The sequence below is a fragment of the Metarhizium album genome (assembly GCF_000804445.1).
Source record: "Metarhizium album ARSEF 1941 chromosome Unknown scaffold_4, whole genome shotgun sequence".
Classification (NCBI taxonomy): Eukaryota; Fungi; Ascomycota; class Sordariomycetes; order Hypocreales; family Clavicipitaceae; genus Metarhizium; species Metarhizium album.
The window spans coordinates 189,545-204,151 of NW_024467578.1; the positions used below are offsets into that span (position 1 = coordinate 189,545).

Genomic DNA, 14,607 nt, shown 5'->3' on the forward strand with positions numbered 1-14,607 from the left:
AGGAAAAAAATTGTCTCAGCCATGTCATTGTCTGACATTCCGTCACGCGCAGATACATGTGCCGTGGGAAATTCCTGGAAAAAACGTGCCGTGGCGAGCCGAAGCTCTATATACGCCAAGTGCAATCCTATACAAACTGAGTTGGCGTCAGCGGTCAAGGGTCAAGTCTTGACAACAGATGATGCGTCGGTTGGAGGACATACTTCTCGGTCCACGACCGAATGGCATGAAGGCCTCCTTCATGGCTTTTGTTGGCGCGGCCCACCGATGGGGATCAAATTCGTCAGGGTGTGGGAAAATCTCTGGATGTCGATGCATTGTATACGCCTGGGTTGCTACCGTGGTGCCTCCGGGGAGCCAATAATCTCCAAACTCGACTCCGCCTGCGGGAACCGCTCGGGGAAGTGCTGCTGGAGCTGCGGTAAAGAGACGAAGCGTTTCATCGATGCATTGGTTTAGGAAAGGCAACTCTCGCAGATCATGTTCACTGAATTCGTCAGGCAACTTTTGGAGCTCCTTCACAAGCGCATTCCGAATTTCAGGACGGCGACAGATGGACCAGAGCAGGTAGGTCAGAGAATTCGATGTTGTATCACTGCCGGCTACAATAAAAGACTGGGCATTTATCACGATCTCCGGGAACGACAACTTCTCATCCTCTCGGGCCTTGAACAACTTGGTGACTAATATTTGCCGTGGTGCGTCTGGCTTTTCGTCAATATACTCTTGATAGCGTTTCAGAGACTGCTCGGCATAGCCTTTAATTCGGCCAGCTTGTTGAAGGTTCCTCTGAAAGATGGGCAGTGGGTATTTTCGTGCCAATCCAAGTAGCCTTGGGAAGCAGACTCGAACTGCAGATAAAGCTCCGACTCCCTCTAGGTCGCGGATGTACTGGTTTTTCTGCCGTCCAAACCGCGTCAGTGTCCTAGCAGGTCAAGGGTATCAAGTGTTTACGCGGGCACCGCAACATACCTCGCCTTTCTCTAACATCTGGAACGACTCACCAAAGGCAAGCTCGCCTATGACGTCTGTTGCCATAAAAAGACTCCATTTGAAGACGTCCACAAGTCCTTGGGTCTTCATCTCTTCCTTCATTCTTTGGATGGCCAATTCTACGCGGGACATTACCGTCGGAAGATGCAACTTTAGGGACGACTCTGACATTTGTGCGGACATGAGTCTTCTCAATTTCCGATGATAGTCAACATCGCCAGTCGTAAACATGTTCGAAATGGGCTGTGCAGTCAAGTGTCTGTAAAATATGGTTTTCCGGAACGTCTCTCTGGTGCTGTAAATGATTTTTACTGCGTCGAGGTCGGCCACGGAGATCTCGTTCGGGCCGACGCGAACATACGGACCTGTTCCATGAGATTACTACCTCTCCTTCATACAATGCCGTGGAGAATCACGAGGCTGTACCAAATTTTTTGTGCAACTTGTGGACATAGAAGACTTTGTTTCCTTTGTAGTAGTGGTATCTGGCAACCAAGTCTGTAAATTTCGAATACCAAGGACCAGGCAGCTTGGAAAGAGGATTGGACAGAGCGGAATATATTAACTGTATCCATCGAGGTTAGTATACCAACATCAGACCCAAAGACGTCTATACTAACATATACTGCGGTTGCAAGTAGAGCGACGCCAACCAGTCTGGGGGCATGGTATGCGACCTGAGACTCCATGTTTTCGGCTAGTCTTGCTTATCTGTGGGAAAACTGACTTAATCTCAACAAGGAGAGGTGGACAAACTGGTACCAGACATGCGTTCCTTCGTTCAATTTATAACTAAACAAGTTCCTGCCTATAACAACCAAATTCCTCAGCGGTACTCATGCATCACCAGGCTGCATCCCCTCTGAATCACCCACCTCCCGTGCTTGCCGGCCTTTACATAGTCAAGGCGGGCTATCGAATAGGACGCACAAATTGAAATTCATACGAGTGAGTACACTCGGCACAACGCGTAGCTTGCCGAGCTGGTGGGACGACCCCACGCACCTAAGATGGCGGCAAAGATTCTGGTCCTCGGGCAGCGCGATGGCCTTTTGCCTCCAAGATCGTGTGTTCGGGGGGCTGCCACTGGCCAACCTGGTTACTGCAATGTGACCCGACTCATCGGACATGCTGCGCAGGAAAACGTCAGAAACGGGGACTGTGCAAATAGCACCGCTCGATCAATGTGTCTTGGAGAAGCACTGCAGATCAAATGCATGATTTGTCAGTACAACAGATCTCATGGCCATGAGGCCGAGCATGAGGCCGATTCAACTTGCACGAGCTATGCGAGACAAAAGCAGACCAACATTTCCAGCGTTACATCACATGGCACACCCCGTTGCCACGTATGACATCGCTTGTTCAGTCATACGGACGTAAGCGGTCTGTAAGAGCAAGGAGAAATCGAGTCATGCATTGCTAGGCAGTACCAACCTAGCCTGTGTCTTGTGGTGCATCCCGGCCCGGTCATGCGTGCTCAGGAGGCGGAATAGCGGTGACACCAGGCGGAGAGAGCCCTCACAAACTGGACTCGATTGCTTTATCGAAGCAGAACGCCCTCGGCTTGGTATCACTGGACAGACAAGAAGTCAGTTGGCCGGAGATTTTCCACTCCAGAGCCTGGTGGTTCAAGGCGTATCACACATGCAACAATATCGCAGGACGTCTCGTCCGAGGCACCAGTCAGGAACAAGAAAAGCTGCAGAATATTGCTTGCGGCCGTCAGACAGCTTTGCAGGTTGACGCTTTCATGGTAAATCCCTTTTACCGACATCCTAGCTCGTCGGTCGCTTCTGTAATCCGACCGTACAGCAGCAGAATTGCATCTCCCCGACATAAGGACCATGCCCCGGGTGCTCCGGGAGGTGGTGCGGATTCCGCGGCAACAAGCTCCATTCGGTGAAGACAGGAGGCGACATGAGTGGACAATAAGCACTCGTAGGCGAAGAGGTGACTGATGAATCATGATACTGCCGTGTGGAGAGACGGACACGATATAGACGGCGGTTCCCCAGGTGATAGAACAGAGACACGCATCACTCCTTGCCTCCCTAATGACGACATCATGTTGTGCCAACGAGAGAGGAGGGTTCCATGGAAGAAGCGGCAGGGAACGATGTGTCCGTGTAATTGGACAATCTGCAGACGTTCAATACTTTGCTTATTTGTGACTTGACGGCGGACAATGCCGCTTACAAAAGAGGCCGGTGTCGGGCAATTGCAATTCTCGCCTTTGATTGGCTGCCGCTGCCTTCTTTGCCCCGTATAGATGCGCGACCCCGGCGCCCAAACGCAAGACGCACGTCGCCAAAAGGCCGCTGGCCGTTTTGCTCCTCTACTCATTACAACCACACGGCGGGCGACGAGGATGCCTCCGGATCTAGTATTAGACGAGGAAGACGAACAATACGCCTCGTCCGAAGACTCGGACTTTGCTCCCGATGAAGCGCCCGAGCCAGCGTCCGACCAGTCGGATACCGAAGAAGACGGAAAAGCCGGCGAGAAGAAGCGAAAGCAGCCCGAGGCAGACGGACAGGCGGTCGGTGATGGCTACGACAACTCCGGCGACGAAGCCGTAATATCAAAGGGCAACAAAAGACGGAAGCGAGCAGGAGAAAAGGGTCGCCCCGTGGACGAAGATGAAGGCGGCGAAGGAGGATTGGTCAAGACTCGTGCTCAACGTGCAGCGGAGTGAGTTCCTCCTCCGTCGCGTCTTCTCATGCGAATGGCTGCAGGCTAACAGAATGCTTTTTCCTTTTTCCTTCTTGTTTTCTTTTAGAAAAGAGGAACGCAAGTACGCCGCGAGCCATGGCCCCGTTACCATCGACGTGGATGCCCTGTGGGCGAGGATGATATCCGGCGAGCAAATCAAATCCAGCGCGCCGTCAGACGAAGCAACTAGGGAGCCGAGGAGAGAGCTCTCCGACAGTCATGCCGCTGCAACCGCCTCATCGGATGGCCCCCAATCGAATAGCATTCGCATTAAGCGCACATTCAACTTTGCCGGTCGGGTTCACACCGAGGAGAAGGTTGTGGCCAGAGATTCCGCCGAGGCCAAGCTGTATCTTGCGTCGCAGGGCCAAGACACCCGCGACATGGATTCATCGCCAACAAAGCGCGCCACGAGAAAAGCGTTCCGCTCCGCATTTGAGCCTGCTATAGACTTTGGGCCGGGACGGGCAGATTTGAATCTCGGGCTTGCTGCGAGAATTCAAGCTGGCAGGGAGGCCCGAGCCAAGAAGCTCAATACCGTGGAGAAGAGTAGGTTAGACTGGGCAGGATACGTGGACAAGGAGGGAATCAAGGACGAGCTGGAGTTGGCGAGCAAGTCCAAGGATTCGTATACCGCTCGACAGGACTTCTTGGCGAGAAGCGAGGCGTTACGGGAGGACGACGCAAGGCGAGCCAGAATAGCTGGGAAATCATGATTGCGTCAACGGAAGCGCGGCCGCATACCGCATACTCGGGCGTTTGGGATGATACCATGGAAGACGGGGCTCTGGGCTTGAAAGGTCGAACAGGACGGTTCTTTTTTCTAGTGTACGATACGGAATGGAGACAAATGTTCACTGGTATGTAGACCGAAAGATTGTCGTCACCATTTGCACGCTTTCAAGGCCAGTGTCGAGGTGATTGCTCAAGGCAGCACCAGCCCAAATTTGCAAGTCGCAAAAGCAAAACATAAATAAATAAATAAAGAGTCGAATTCGTCATGGTCGCGCCAAGGTCCGGACCCCCAGGACGAGGGATTGCCAGTCAACCAGTCTAAAGTTTTGCTGCATGATTTATGAGTCCAGCCACGGAGTAAGTTACTTGGAGTCGGGACAAAGGTCATTGCGGAGTCTGGTACGTACCTGAGAGTCGAGGCTGAGACGTTGGATTTGGGGCACGCAAGCGCCGATGGGCCCCCGCTCCGGTGCCCTCACCAATGTTTGAAGCCCACGCCGCCGCTAACGCGCGCCAAGAACAAGGCTGAGAGCATGAGCAGCCTCTCCCAAAAATTTCAAACCACCAGCCCGCTGCTCTCCGGCACATCGACACCTCACCACCACCTCCTCGACGCACCACAAAGGTTCCACGAGCGACAGAATGGCCGTCCTCGGCAAGCGCAAGGCGCCCGACTCGTCAACACGCGAAACAGACGCACACGAACTGCTCCGCCGCCATTTCGAAGCCACGTTCCAGCCGCTCGCCGGAAGCGCCTCCACGCCCAGCCCGCCGGGAGGAGGGCAAGCAGACGAGGCCAACAGCGAAGGGGACTCCGAATGGGGCGGGCTTTCAGACGACAGCGGCGACGACAGCCACAGCGACGACGGGCATCATGCGAGGCGCGCACCCAGCGGCGACGGCAGGCCGTGTTCGTCTGTCCAACGCGCACCGGCCGTCCAGATAATCGACCACTCGGCCCCGCGGCCGCCCGGGGAGACCATGTCCAGGCGCCAGCTGAGGGCGTTCATGGTCCGTCCCTCCCCCCTCATGTCGCCGACCAAGACAGACTGACTGACTCCCATCTCTAGTCCTCTCGGCCCCCCGACCAAACCGCCTTCCCGGACCCCGTCCGGCCCAGCGGCTCCTCCAAGTCGTCCGCCCTCCCCGAGGACGCACCCTCCCTCCTCAAGCAGGACCTCGAGCTCCGCCGCCTGCTCGCAGAGTCGCACCTGCTCGCCCCCCACGCGGCCACCAAGTCCCTCTCGTCTGTGTCCTCCAACGCCCCGCAGCCCAAGTCCTTTGCCGCAGGGCGCATACGCCACAAGGCAACCGACTTGCGCATCCAGGCGCTCGGCTCGAAGCTATCGATACACGGGCAGCACAAGATGCCGATGCATATGAGAAAGGGCATGGTGGCCGCTTCGCACGCGCGCGAGGCCAAAAGGAGACGCGAGGCCAAGGAGAATGGAATCATCTTGGAGAGGGAAACGGGCAAGAAGAGGCGGCAGAGAGGTCCGAGAAGTGATGTCGACAGGCCGAGCGTGGGCAGACTCAAGGGTGCCGAGTTGCGCATCACCGACAGAGACGTCAAGAGGATCGAGGGTAAGCGGGATGTATTTGGGCGCAGAGCGGCAAGATAGATGGGTCAACGGGCAGTGTTCGTCGAAGGCGAGGCTTACTTGGTCTCTCTGCGGCGGTGCCTAGTTGGCAACAACAACAAACCTGGGAAACACTTCGTTTTGTTCGTATTTTGGTCGTTTCATTTCAAGTACAACAGCCCGCTCAATGGCATCGCCAAGGCCTACATCTAAGTTCCTCCCATCTGCCCCACCGATTTCCGAGTTAAAAGCAGTAAATGTACAAAGGCGTCCTATCCTGCATCTCCGTCTGAATAATATAGTTCCTACATGTCCGTCCAAGATCTTGTAATAAACGATGGATTCGTCCTTATCGTTCAGCACGCCGAGCACACATCTATGGGTTGTCTCCTCCTTTTTCCACCAGTCAGGGACCGCAAGAAGAATGAGGGGGAAACTGAGAAATAATATAAGATAAGACAGATCAATGGAAATAAGATGCAGTAGTAGCTGACTTGGGTAGTATCTGAGCAATTCCTCGCCTGAATAACTGAGCTAGATCCTCAGGGGTGATTCATGTAACAACAAGAGAAGAAAGCGAAATAGAGTTGGAATATCTCATGAAATTATCAATTTTTTACATCATGCCGCTGGCGTTAATCGTAGCTGGTTGGCTAATAGTCATGGGCATGCTGAGGGTTTGCAAGCTGCTGAATGCCTGAGGCTGGTGCATGGCGCTATTGTGGGTGTTGCCGATATTATTTGAAGATGAGACGGATTCGTTGGCAGCAGCATTGAGAGAGGTAGGAACGTATGCAGCTTCCGACGTAGGAGATGCCTCTTCGACAGAGCCGAGGCGATCTTCGCCCGAGTACTCCTCTTCCTCCTCGGCGGAGAGGTTGAAAGAACCCTCGCCGCCATCTTCGCGGCTGTGAGTGCGTTTGTGCCTGCGGGTAGAAGACGAGTCAGTCAATCTTTATCGACAAAAAAAATGAACTCCTCTAGCTGAAATGGCTGTGTAAAGCAGACCTACTGAGCAAGGTTGTCAGAACGAGAGAATGCTTTGCTGCAGTGAGGACAAATGTAGGGCTTCTCTTGCGTATGTGTTCGGACGTGTCTGGCACAAAGTTAGTGTCTACAAAATCGGTTGATATGTCATGGAGAAGTCTGGACATACCTCTTCAAATGCTCGAGACGCTTGAAGAGTCGCCCACAAGTTGGAATAGGGCATGAGTGAGACTTGTGGGGGTATGGGCCTAGCTCCATCACAGTAGCCGAACGAGCCCGTCGAATGACGCCGCTGGGGCCAGACAGGGTGCGACGGTGATCTTTGATGACGCCGTCGTGAGAAAGCTCATCTCCATAGCCTTGTTGAAGGGCCATGGAGTTCAGTGCGGGGCTCACATCCACGTTGGACAGTGGCGTACCGTGCCGAGACAAATCGACAACATCCTTGTGTTGTTGGCTGACCATGGACATGCCGGATGCACTGTAGGAAAGTCCAGGGGGGGAATTATCGGCCGACTCTTCACCCTCAGCCACAGGACCAACAGAGGCTGAAACGGATCGTCTCAAATCAGACGGCCGGTGAGCTGCGGCGTTGGGAACAGGTGCACCGGGAATAGCGGACATTTGCGGCGGAATCGAAGACCGACGTCGTCGCTGCTTGTACGTCGGAGAACCTTCGATGACAGAATATACATTATTTGTGCCGTACGAACGAGTGAACTGCGATCCGGCCAGGTTGGAAGGGGGCAACGGAACCATGCCATTGAGACTATTGACCCCCGAAAGATGATCAGGGATGGCAGAGTACAATCCGGTCTCCTCGTTGGCGATATATGCAGGCTCTCCCGTAATGGCCAGTGCATGCTGAGGCGGGGTGATGGGCTCGAAAGAGATGCCTCGGTTGCTATAGTCCTCGTACTGAGAGGAAACAAAGGACGGAGCGGGAGAGTACTCTAAGCCGTAGGTGGGCATGGACGCATGTCTCTGATGGCCGTGCGTGATGGGCACACCATTTTGGTTGTACTGGACACGGGTGAGGTCAGGTTCTCTTTTGACGTGAGCAACTTGCTGGGGAACTGCGGTGGCCATCGGCATGGCTTCGTAAGAGACCATGTGGTGGTCCATCGGTTCACCCACGGGCGCAGCCATGTTTTGAGGCATGATGCTCGGAGGTGGCATAGAGTCCATGGCCCTCAATACGGGAGAAGTCGACTGGCTTTGAGGAAACGACGTGGCCTGTTGGGCATTGAATGAAGACGAGTTGGCTTGTTGCGTCTTTGTCAGTTGCTCGTACAAGGACTGGGACGAGTCGTATTGGAACGACAATGCAGGCTCGCTGACTGCAACTGTGGTGGCCTCCTGACCCATCTTCTCTCGCTTCAAGTCCCGCTCAAGAGCGTCCAAAAAGAGGCGGTCATGTGGAACACTATACCAGTAGAAGACTTTTTGCTTCTTTTGTGTCCGAATGCAATTGTTTTTGTAGAGAAAGTCAAGGAACGCGCTTTTGGGTTCTTCCAAGGACGCATCGGTGCCAGACTTGAGATTTCGTAAATCAGAAAAGATGCCTTCCTCGAACTTCTTGGAGTTCTTGACAGGGCGGCCAAAAGCCTGAAATCGAAATGACAGGCATCGTACAATGTCGGTTCCGGAGATGTGAAAGAGATTGTTCCACAACACACAAGAGACGTACTCGCCGGTGGGCAGTAAAAATCGGCGAATATACTGATCTGGTTGCCAATCAACTGGGGCTGAGATGAGGAAATATTTTACTGCGAAGCTCAGCGGTTAGTAAATACAAATAACCCAACGGAAGGGCTTGTCGGGGACATGACCGCTCGAGACTGCGACATACAATTGTCTACTTGTTGAAGTGCGACCTGAGCATCGTGCGGCAATGCCTGCTGCGCTTCGGTACTCAGCATGAAGGTTTCCGGCTTTTGGGGTGCCATTGTGGCATGTTGTGAGTACATTGTGATGATGTGTTCCACCGACCGTCGAAACCAACGCGCTCGTCCCGACTGGCAATGAGAAGCCCCTTTGGTGAGGTGTGGTCACAGGGCGCAGGTAAATGGCGAGAGACGTTGCAATGCAACTGAATGCACAATTGGACACCAGTTAGGCCGTTACGGTGTTCCGAGTAACAATCGCTTTTTTTACCAGGTGAAAGTGATGCTCCAGGAGAGGCACTGCCTTGATCGATGCTCGTGTCGGGTTCGCGACAGGAACGAGGAAATATTCGAGACCAGCCCGGATAGTCGAAATTGATGGTGCACTTAATGAAGGAAGCGGGGAAAAAACAGCCCGACCCAGCCACTGCATCAAGCGAGTTTTCAGTCGGGCGCGATGGGCCTGGTTTTTGGCCGTCGAGGCGGGATGCCGTACTGAAGGCTGGTCGAAGCCAGAGACGAGGCGCGAAGCGAGGATCGAGGAGAATTAAGGAAGGCTCAACAAGAAAGAAGGCAAAAGCAAGAAGATTCAAGACACACGAGGTCGCCAGGTCCGTAGATGGATGTCCGATATCCCGTCGTCAAACAGCCAGCTGGATTCGAAGCGGAAACAAGGGAACGCCGAGTGATGACCGTGTCTTGGAGACGTGAAGACAACGACGGGGTTGGGCGGCGCGAGGGACAACGTGGCTCGGAAAATGGAAGAGAAAAAAAAAGAGATGATCCAAGGTCGAAAAAGGGAGGATCGCAGGGTGGGGGGAAAGGGGAAGAAATAAACGTAGAGACGAGAAGTATTCAGAGTACGAGGGTGGACGAGAGTCCGGGGGGGTTTATGGGCCTATGGCTCACACAGTCGCCCAAATGATGGAGGCCGTGGCGTCAGGGCAGGGCGGCGTCGGCCGGGAGCCGCAGTCAAGACTCAAGAGCTCGGGTGCTGGGTGCTGGGTGCTGGGTGCTGGGGGTGCTAGGCGTTGGGTGCTGGCGTGTGCTGGGCTGCTCGAGGAGGGTTGGAGGGGGGGACATGGCATGGGCCCAACAGGCACCAACAGGGAACTGGCCGGTACCAACTTACCTGGGTACTGTAGTTACAGCGGCGCTGTACGGACTAAGTACCTTGACCACAACAAGCTGGGGGTCAGGTGGTGGGAAAGACGGGAGAGAGAGGGTGGCGACAGGCAACTCCGGGAGACTCTGGCAGAGCAGCGCCGCCCGAGTGATGGAACGGCACGTGCAAATATTAGCTCAGGCAAAGGCGCTGGCAAGGACTGACAAGGATGGCGGATGGCGGGACCTGGCAGGCGTGGCGGGACCGGTCTTTGGTCCAACGACTCGAACGGGCACGCTTGATACCAGTCGGCCTCTGATTGGCAGGCAGACGGGCTGGCGACGGGTCTCGAAAGGATTGCATGTCGGTGAGTGGACGAAGAATTGGGGTGGACCGGACTGCCAATGCCAATGGCCAACCACGGTGGATGTGGACCATGGAACTGGCTTCTGGCAGCGGCGGCGGCGATGCACAAAGAGAAAGTGGAAAGTGCGCGCTGTTGCGGCGCTAGTTCAGGCACAGACAGATGAGGATGGCCACCAGACAGACGGACCGAGTACGGAAGACTGGCTGCCATGGTCAGACTTGTTGCTCACGGTTTGCACCATTGTCTGTCGACGTTACGGGAGTTTTAGGGGTACGAGTACGGAGTACTGTCGCCTGGAGGGGGAGGCCTTGAGGGGTGTGCAAAGCCGGCCTGCAGCCTTTTTTGATGGCTGATGCCAACTCGGCCGGACTTGATCTCACCAGCCAAACACTGCACGTCTGTCTCGCCGCCTCGCCCTACTTGCCCGAACCTACTTAGTCCTCCGTCCTTGGGTCGATTTCCTTACTTGACATGTCAACTAAGTTACTTCGTAAGGTACCTTGGGTACTTAAGGTAGGCTAGCAGTAGATACAATAGAGAAGAGTGAGCACTCTACGTAGCGAGCTGCCTGGATCAACTGGGGCTTTGTGGTGGCTTGGTTGGAGACTGTGCGACGTGGCGCGCGGCGCGCAAGCGTGCTTCGCTCCTTCAACGCTCCTTCCGTCCGTCTCGCATCAGATCAATGTTCCTTCCATCTCGAAACTGGATCAGTTGGCAGTACGTAGATCCAATTGGCGTCCTTGTCACGACTGGCTGCCCTGCCTTCAATGTTAAGCACATTCACGTAATAGGCATGTGCGGACATGCAGCACTCCTGTCCACCTCATCTAACTTGGGGACGCTGTCAGCACTCAGAGTCGTGCTCACCATTGAAATGTCTTGACGCGTCCACTCTCCTTTTCTCCCGAGTCCTCTCCTTCTGCCTTCACCATTCCTCTTCCACCTAATATTACATGACAGACTGTTGCCCGGGCTCTCATGGCGGGTGGGGTAGGTGAAAGTCATCGTCTCCGTGGGGTGTTTTCTCAATGTCCCTTGTCCTGGTTCCCACCCCACTCCCCCCTGCCGCCGCATCATGGAGCTGGCAATGGCCAAGTACAGTACGTAGTACTCCTTCCTCCCTCTGTCGCTACCAATGCCCACTTTTACCGCCGCCGCCTTCTTGCATCGTGGCCGGCACATGTGCAGTTGTCCTCCGTACGTTGACCTCCTCACCCTCTGGTATTAAAAGTGGTAAAAGTGGTACTACTCCGTACTACTACATGGCAATTATTCCGTACATTGCGGCTTTGCATGCACGACAGAGGCAGGCCGCGCCTCCACCGGCACGCTGACCCCAGGTGGTCAATACGTTGCGGCCCCGACTCGAGTTGCATGTCCTGTCGCTGGATCCTTTTGCTCAGAACCCATTTTCACCCAACTCAAAAGTTGGAGCGAATGGGCAGATGCGGGCTACACCCACAGAGTTCGTGGTATTACACAGATCACGATTGCTCTCAGACATCTGGACGAGTGGAACATGATTTATTCGACTCGCGCACACTTCGTACAGGTGTTCCCCTTATTAGGCGCTCAGGGGTCCAAGTCTTTCACCATGCACGTCAGGAACGGATGGACAAATTAAACAAGTGGAAGAAGCATCCTTGGGCCATGAAAGCTCGCCATTGTGTACGGAAAAGGCGGAGCACGATACCCTCGTCGATACTGATTCCTCCGGGAAGGAAAAACGCCATCAGAGCGCGCCCTATGATGCGAAAGCTATAATACCATGCATCCGGACGTGCCAGCCGCTAGTGACAGAGGCTGGCGACTCTGTTTATTACGTGCTATGCTACCAGCCTACCACTCATTCCAAGCCCAGCCGTTGTGGTTCTCCATAGCCGCATGATTGTGTGCAGATCATGCATGACCTGGTTTGCCCCAACCTTGCCTTGTCATCAATATTCGTCGGACATATTTTGGCCTTCAAGCGCGGCGGCATATGACAGTAATAACTAATGGCATGATGCAACCAACAGATTTTGAATTGGTTTCCTTGTGCTCCACCGATCGATGAGCAAGACTCGAGGAGGAGCGTGACACTTTACTACGACGCCCAAGCAGCTCCTGAAAAAAGAAAGAAAGAAAGAAAGAAAGAAACAACGTGATGAACGCAACTGTATGTTACGAGGTGTTGTGCATTGTATAACTCGACTGCATGTTGGTCTGTTCCAATGCGACCCAGCACATACGTGTACATGTTACCGATGTCCATAATCCAAAGCTTCGGTTCTCTGATACATAGCACATTGTCGGTAAGCGCGTGTTGGACCATTCGCGACGAAAGACAATGCCATGGGAAGCCGCTGCAGGAGTCCGAGGACACCAATGGCGTGCTCGGAAGTTTTCATGAGCCGGACTTGATGAGTCTGACAACCAGCATCTGCAACAGCAGCATAAAGAAAAATTGAAATAAAAAAAAAATTAACTAACGTTAGTAGTCCGTGTTTTCCAGCCGGATCGGTCATTGTTTCCACACGGCAGAGGTCAGTGCAACCTTATTTGCGGCTGACCCGCTGTTGATTTCTCGCCAACCGATGCGAATGGCGAATGGGCACTGGCAGTCCTCACTAACCTCACCAAAAACCTCTGGTCGCAATTTCGGACATGCCGTACACGGACAGTCGACATCTAGTGTCACTGCAGTGACTAAGTAGACTCCCGGCTCTGCAAGTCCTCGATACTCCACACGTGTCCAGAGCACCAGTGCAAACAATGGCAGAGATGATGTGGGCTTCATTCATGTGTACGCTGCGCTTGCTGGTGGTTTGGGGTCGGGGCTGCACTACCAAGCCCGTCACCCATGATTCCGTCGTCCAACAAGTGCATCGTAAGGCGCCTGGCGGTGATGATGATATCCGTGGGGACTCATTGATGCGTTTCTAGCCAACCCCAGCCGAACGGCCAACAACAGCCTTTCCCGACGACGCGAGGCCATGGGGGACCCCCGTCGCTGTCGACTCTCGAGTACTCAGTACACGGCGGGGCCAGCCACGGCGGCTTGGGCACAAATGAGCACTCGAGAGTCAAGGGCCAGGCTTGCTAAACGTGAAACACGCCTGGCGCATTGCTTCAGAATGGTCCATGTCTCCCGCTCACGATTAATGACCCTTTGGACTTGGTTGGCCCGCAGGCGTCCTCTCACGCCCTTCCGAGTCCCCATTCCCACGCGCCTGCATACTTATGGACTAGGTTCCTAGGTACCCAGGTATCCAGGTACTTAAGCGCTTTAGTAATGGGCCCATCCGTACGTGCTAATGTGGGGCAGATGGGCGCCCATGTCCTTAGCTCTGGGGTGGAAGTTCGGCCGACGAGGCCAACCGGCGCACGCAGCACAGGACTCGCCCCCTCTCTGTACAGAGTAGCAAGCAAGCATCCATCCATACAACCTCATCATGTCTCGTCTACTAGTTCACTAGTCCCCACGACTCCGAAACCCCTTACGACAGGTCCTGCGCATCGACAATCGTGGTGTAGGGTAGTACTCTTCACCGATATAAGACTGGCTGGCATTGGCCCAGAGCAAATGCCGTCATCCGAGAAACCATCTCTCGAGGATTTGAATCGACTGCTGCCCTTTCCTGATCGTCCCGCGTAGCTGACGATATCGGAAACAGGGTCTGCGGCTGGGCACCGGCGTTGTGCTGAGACTGGCCTCTCTCCAAGTATCCGAATTGGACATGACGTCTTTTGAAAACGGCCTCGCGGGTTCGTTTCCTGCCAAAAAAAAAAGTGCTGCCATCGTCAACTGTGATATCGAACAGAGTTCAGTGTCGAACTGTGCGCTCCCGTCTGGATACGGTTCAAGCTTGGTCGGTCGTCAAGATGACATGCATCTGCCGCATGACCCCTTGCTGGGCAATTTAAAACAACTGTGTGGATGTAGCCACGGCAGGAAGACTGCGAAGCCGCAAGACGATTGGAAGAGTGGCCAATACGTAAGGCTGGAAAGATGGGAAATGCATCGGCAGCATCCACAGAATCAGTCTGTGGACTGCCACCGACGAAAAGATTCTCACGATGCCGGTAGTACTACCTGCGACTAACTTCTTACCATTACTGTTACCACCACCACCACCACCACCACCATATTGCCAAACCCAAACAACGAAGCAACTCGCCAATCTGAGACCACAGATCAACGGTAAACACCATGATCCACACTTTCGACTGGAAGCGCCATACTCGACCAGCCAGCAG

The 14,607-nt window shown here is 54.2% G+C and overlaps 4 protein-coding genes across 4 annotated transcripts; 2 read left to right on the forward strand and 2 right to left on the reverse strand.

Annotated features, from left to right (window-relative positions):
* Positions 1-147: 147 nt before the first annotated feature.
* On the reverse strand, positions 148-1,164 carry MAM_02350 (Cytochrome P450; the record flags this gene model as incomplete). The annotated part of the gene is made up of 2 exons (XM_040821149.1): positions 148-900; positions 973-1,164. The coding sequence occupies 2 exons, from the start codon at positions 1,162-1,164 to the stop codon at positions 148-150; spliced, it is 945 nt and encodes a 314-aa protein (XP_040680563.1).
* A 2,101-nt stretch (positions 1,165-3,265) lies between these two features.
* On the forward strand, positions 3,266-4,424 carry MAM_02351 (SWR1-complex protein 5; the record flags this gene model as incomplete). The annotated part of the gene is made up of 2 exons (XM_040821150.1): positions 3,266-3,687; positions 3,776-4,424. The coding sequence occupies 2 exons, from the start codon at positions 3,266-3,268 to the stop codon at positions 4,422-4,424; spliced, it is 1,071 nt and encodes a 356-aa protein (XP_040680564.1).
* A 661-nt stretch (positions 4,425-5,085) lies between these two features.
* MAM_02352 (uncharacterized protein) lies at positions 5,086-6,065 on the forward strand (the record flags this gene model as incomplete). Its single annotated transcript, XM_040821151.1, has 2 exons — positions 5,086-5,454; positions 5,514-6,065. 2 exons carry the CDS (start codon positions 5,086-5,088, stop codon positions 6,063-6,065), a joined length of 921 nt encoding a protein of 306 aa, XP_040680565.1.
* A 574-nt stretch (positions 6,066-6,639) lies between these two features.
* Positions 6,640-8,980, reverse strand: MAM_02353 (transcription factor Fst12; the record flags this gene model as incomplete). Its single annotated transcript, XM_040821152.1, has 4 exons — positions 6,640-6,949; positions 7,036-7,119; positions 7,180-8,779; positions 8,863-8,980. 4 exons carry the CDS (start codon positions 8,978-8,980, stop codon positions 6,640-6,642), a joined length of 2,112 nt encoding a protein of 703 aa, XP_040680566.1.
* Between the last annotated feature and the right edge of the window lie 5,627 nt (positions 8,981-14,607).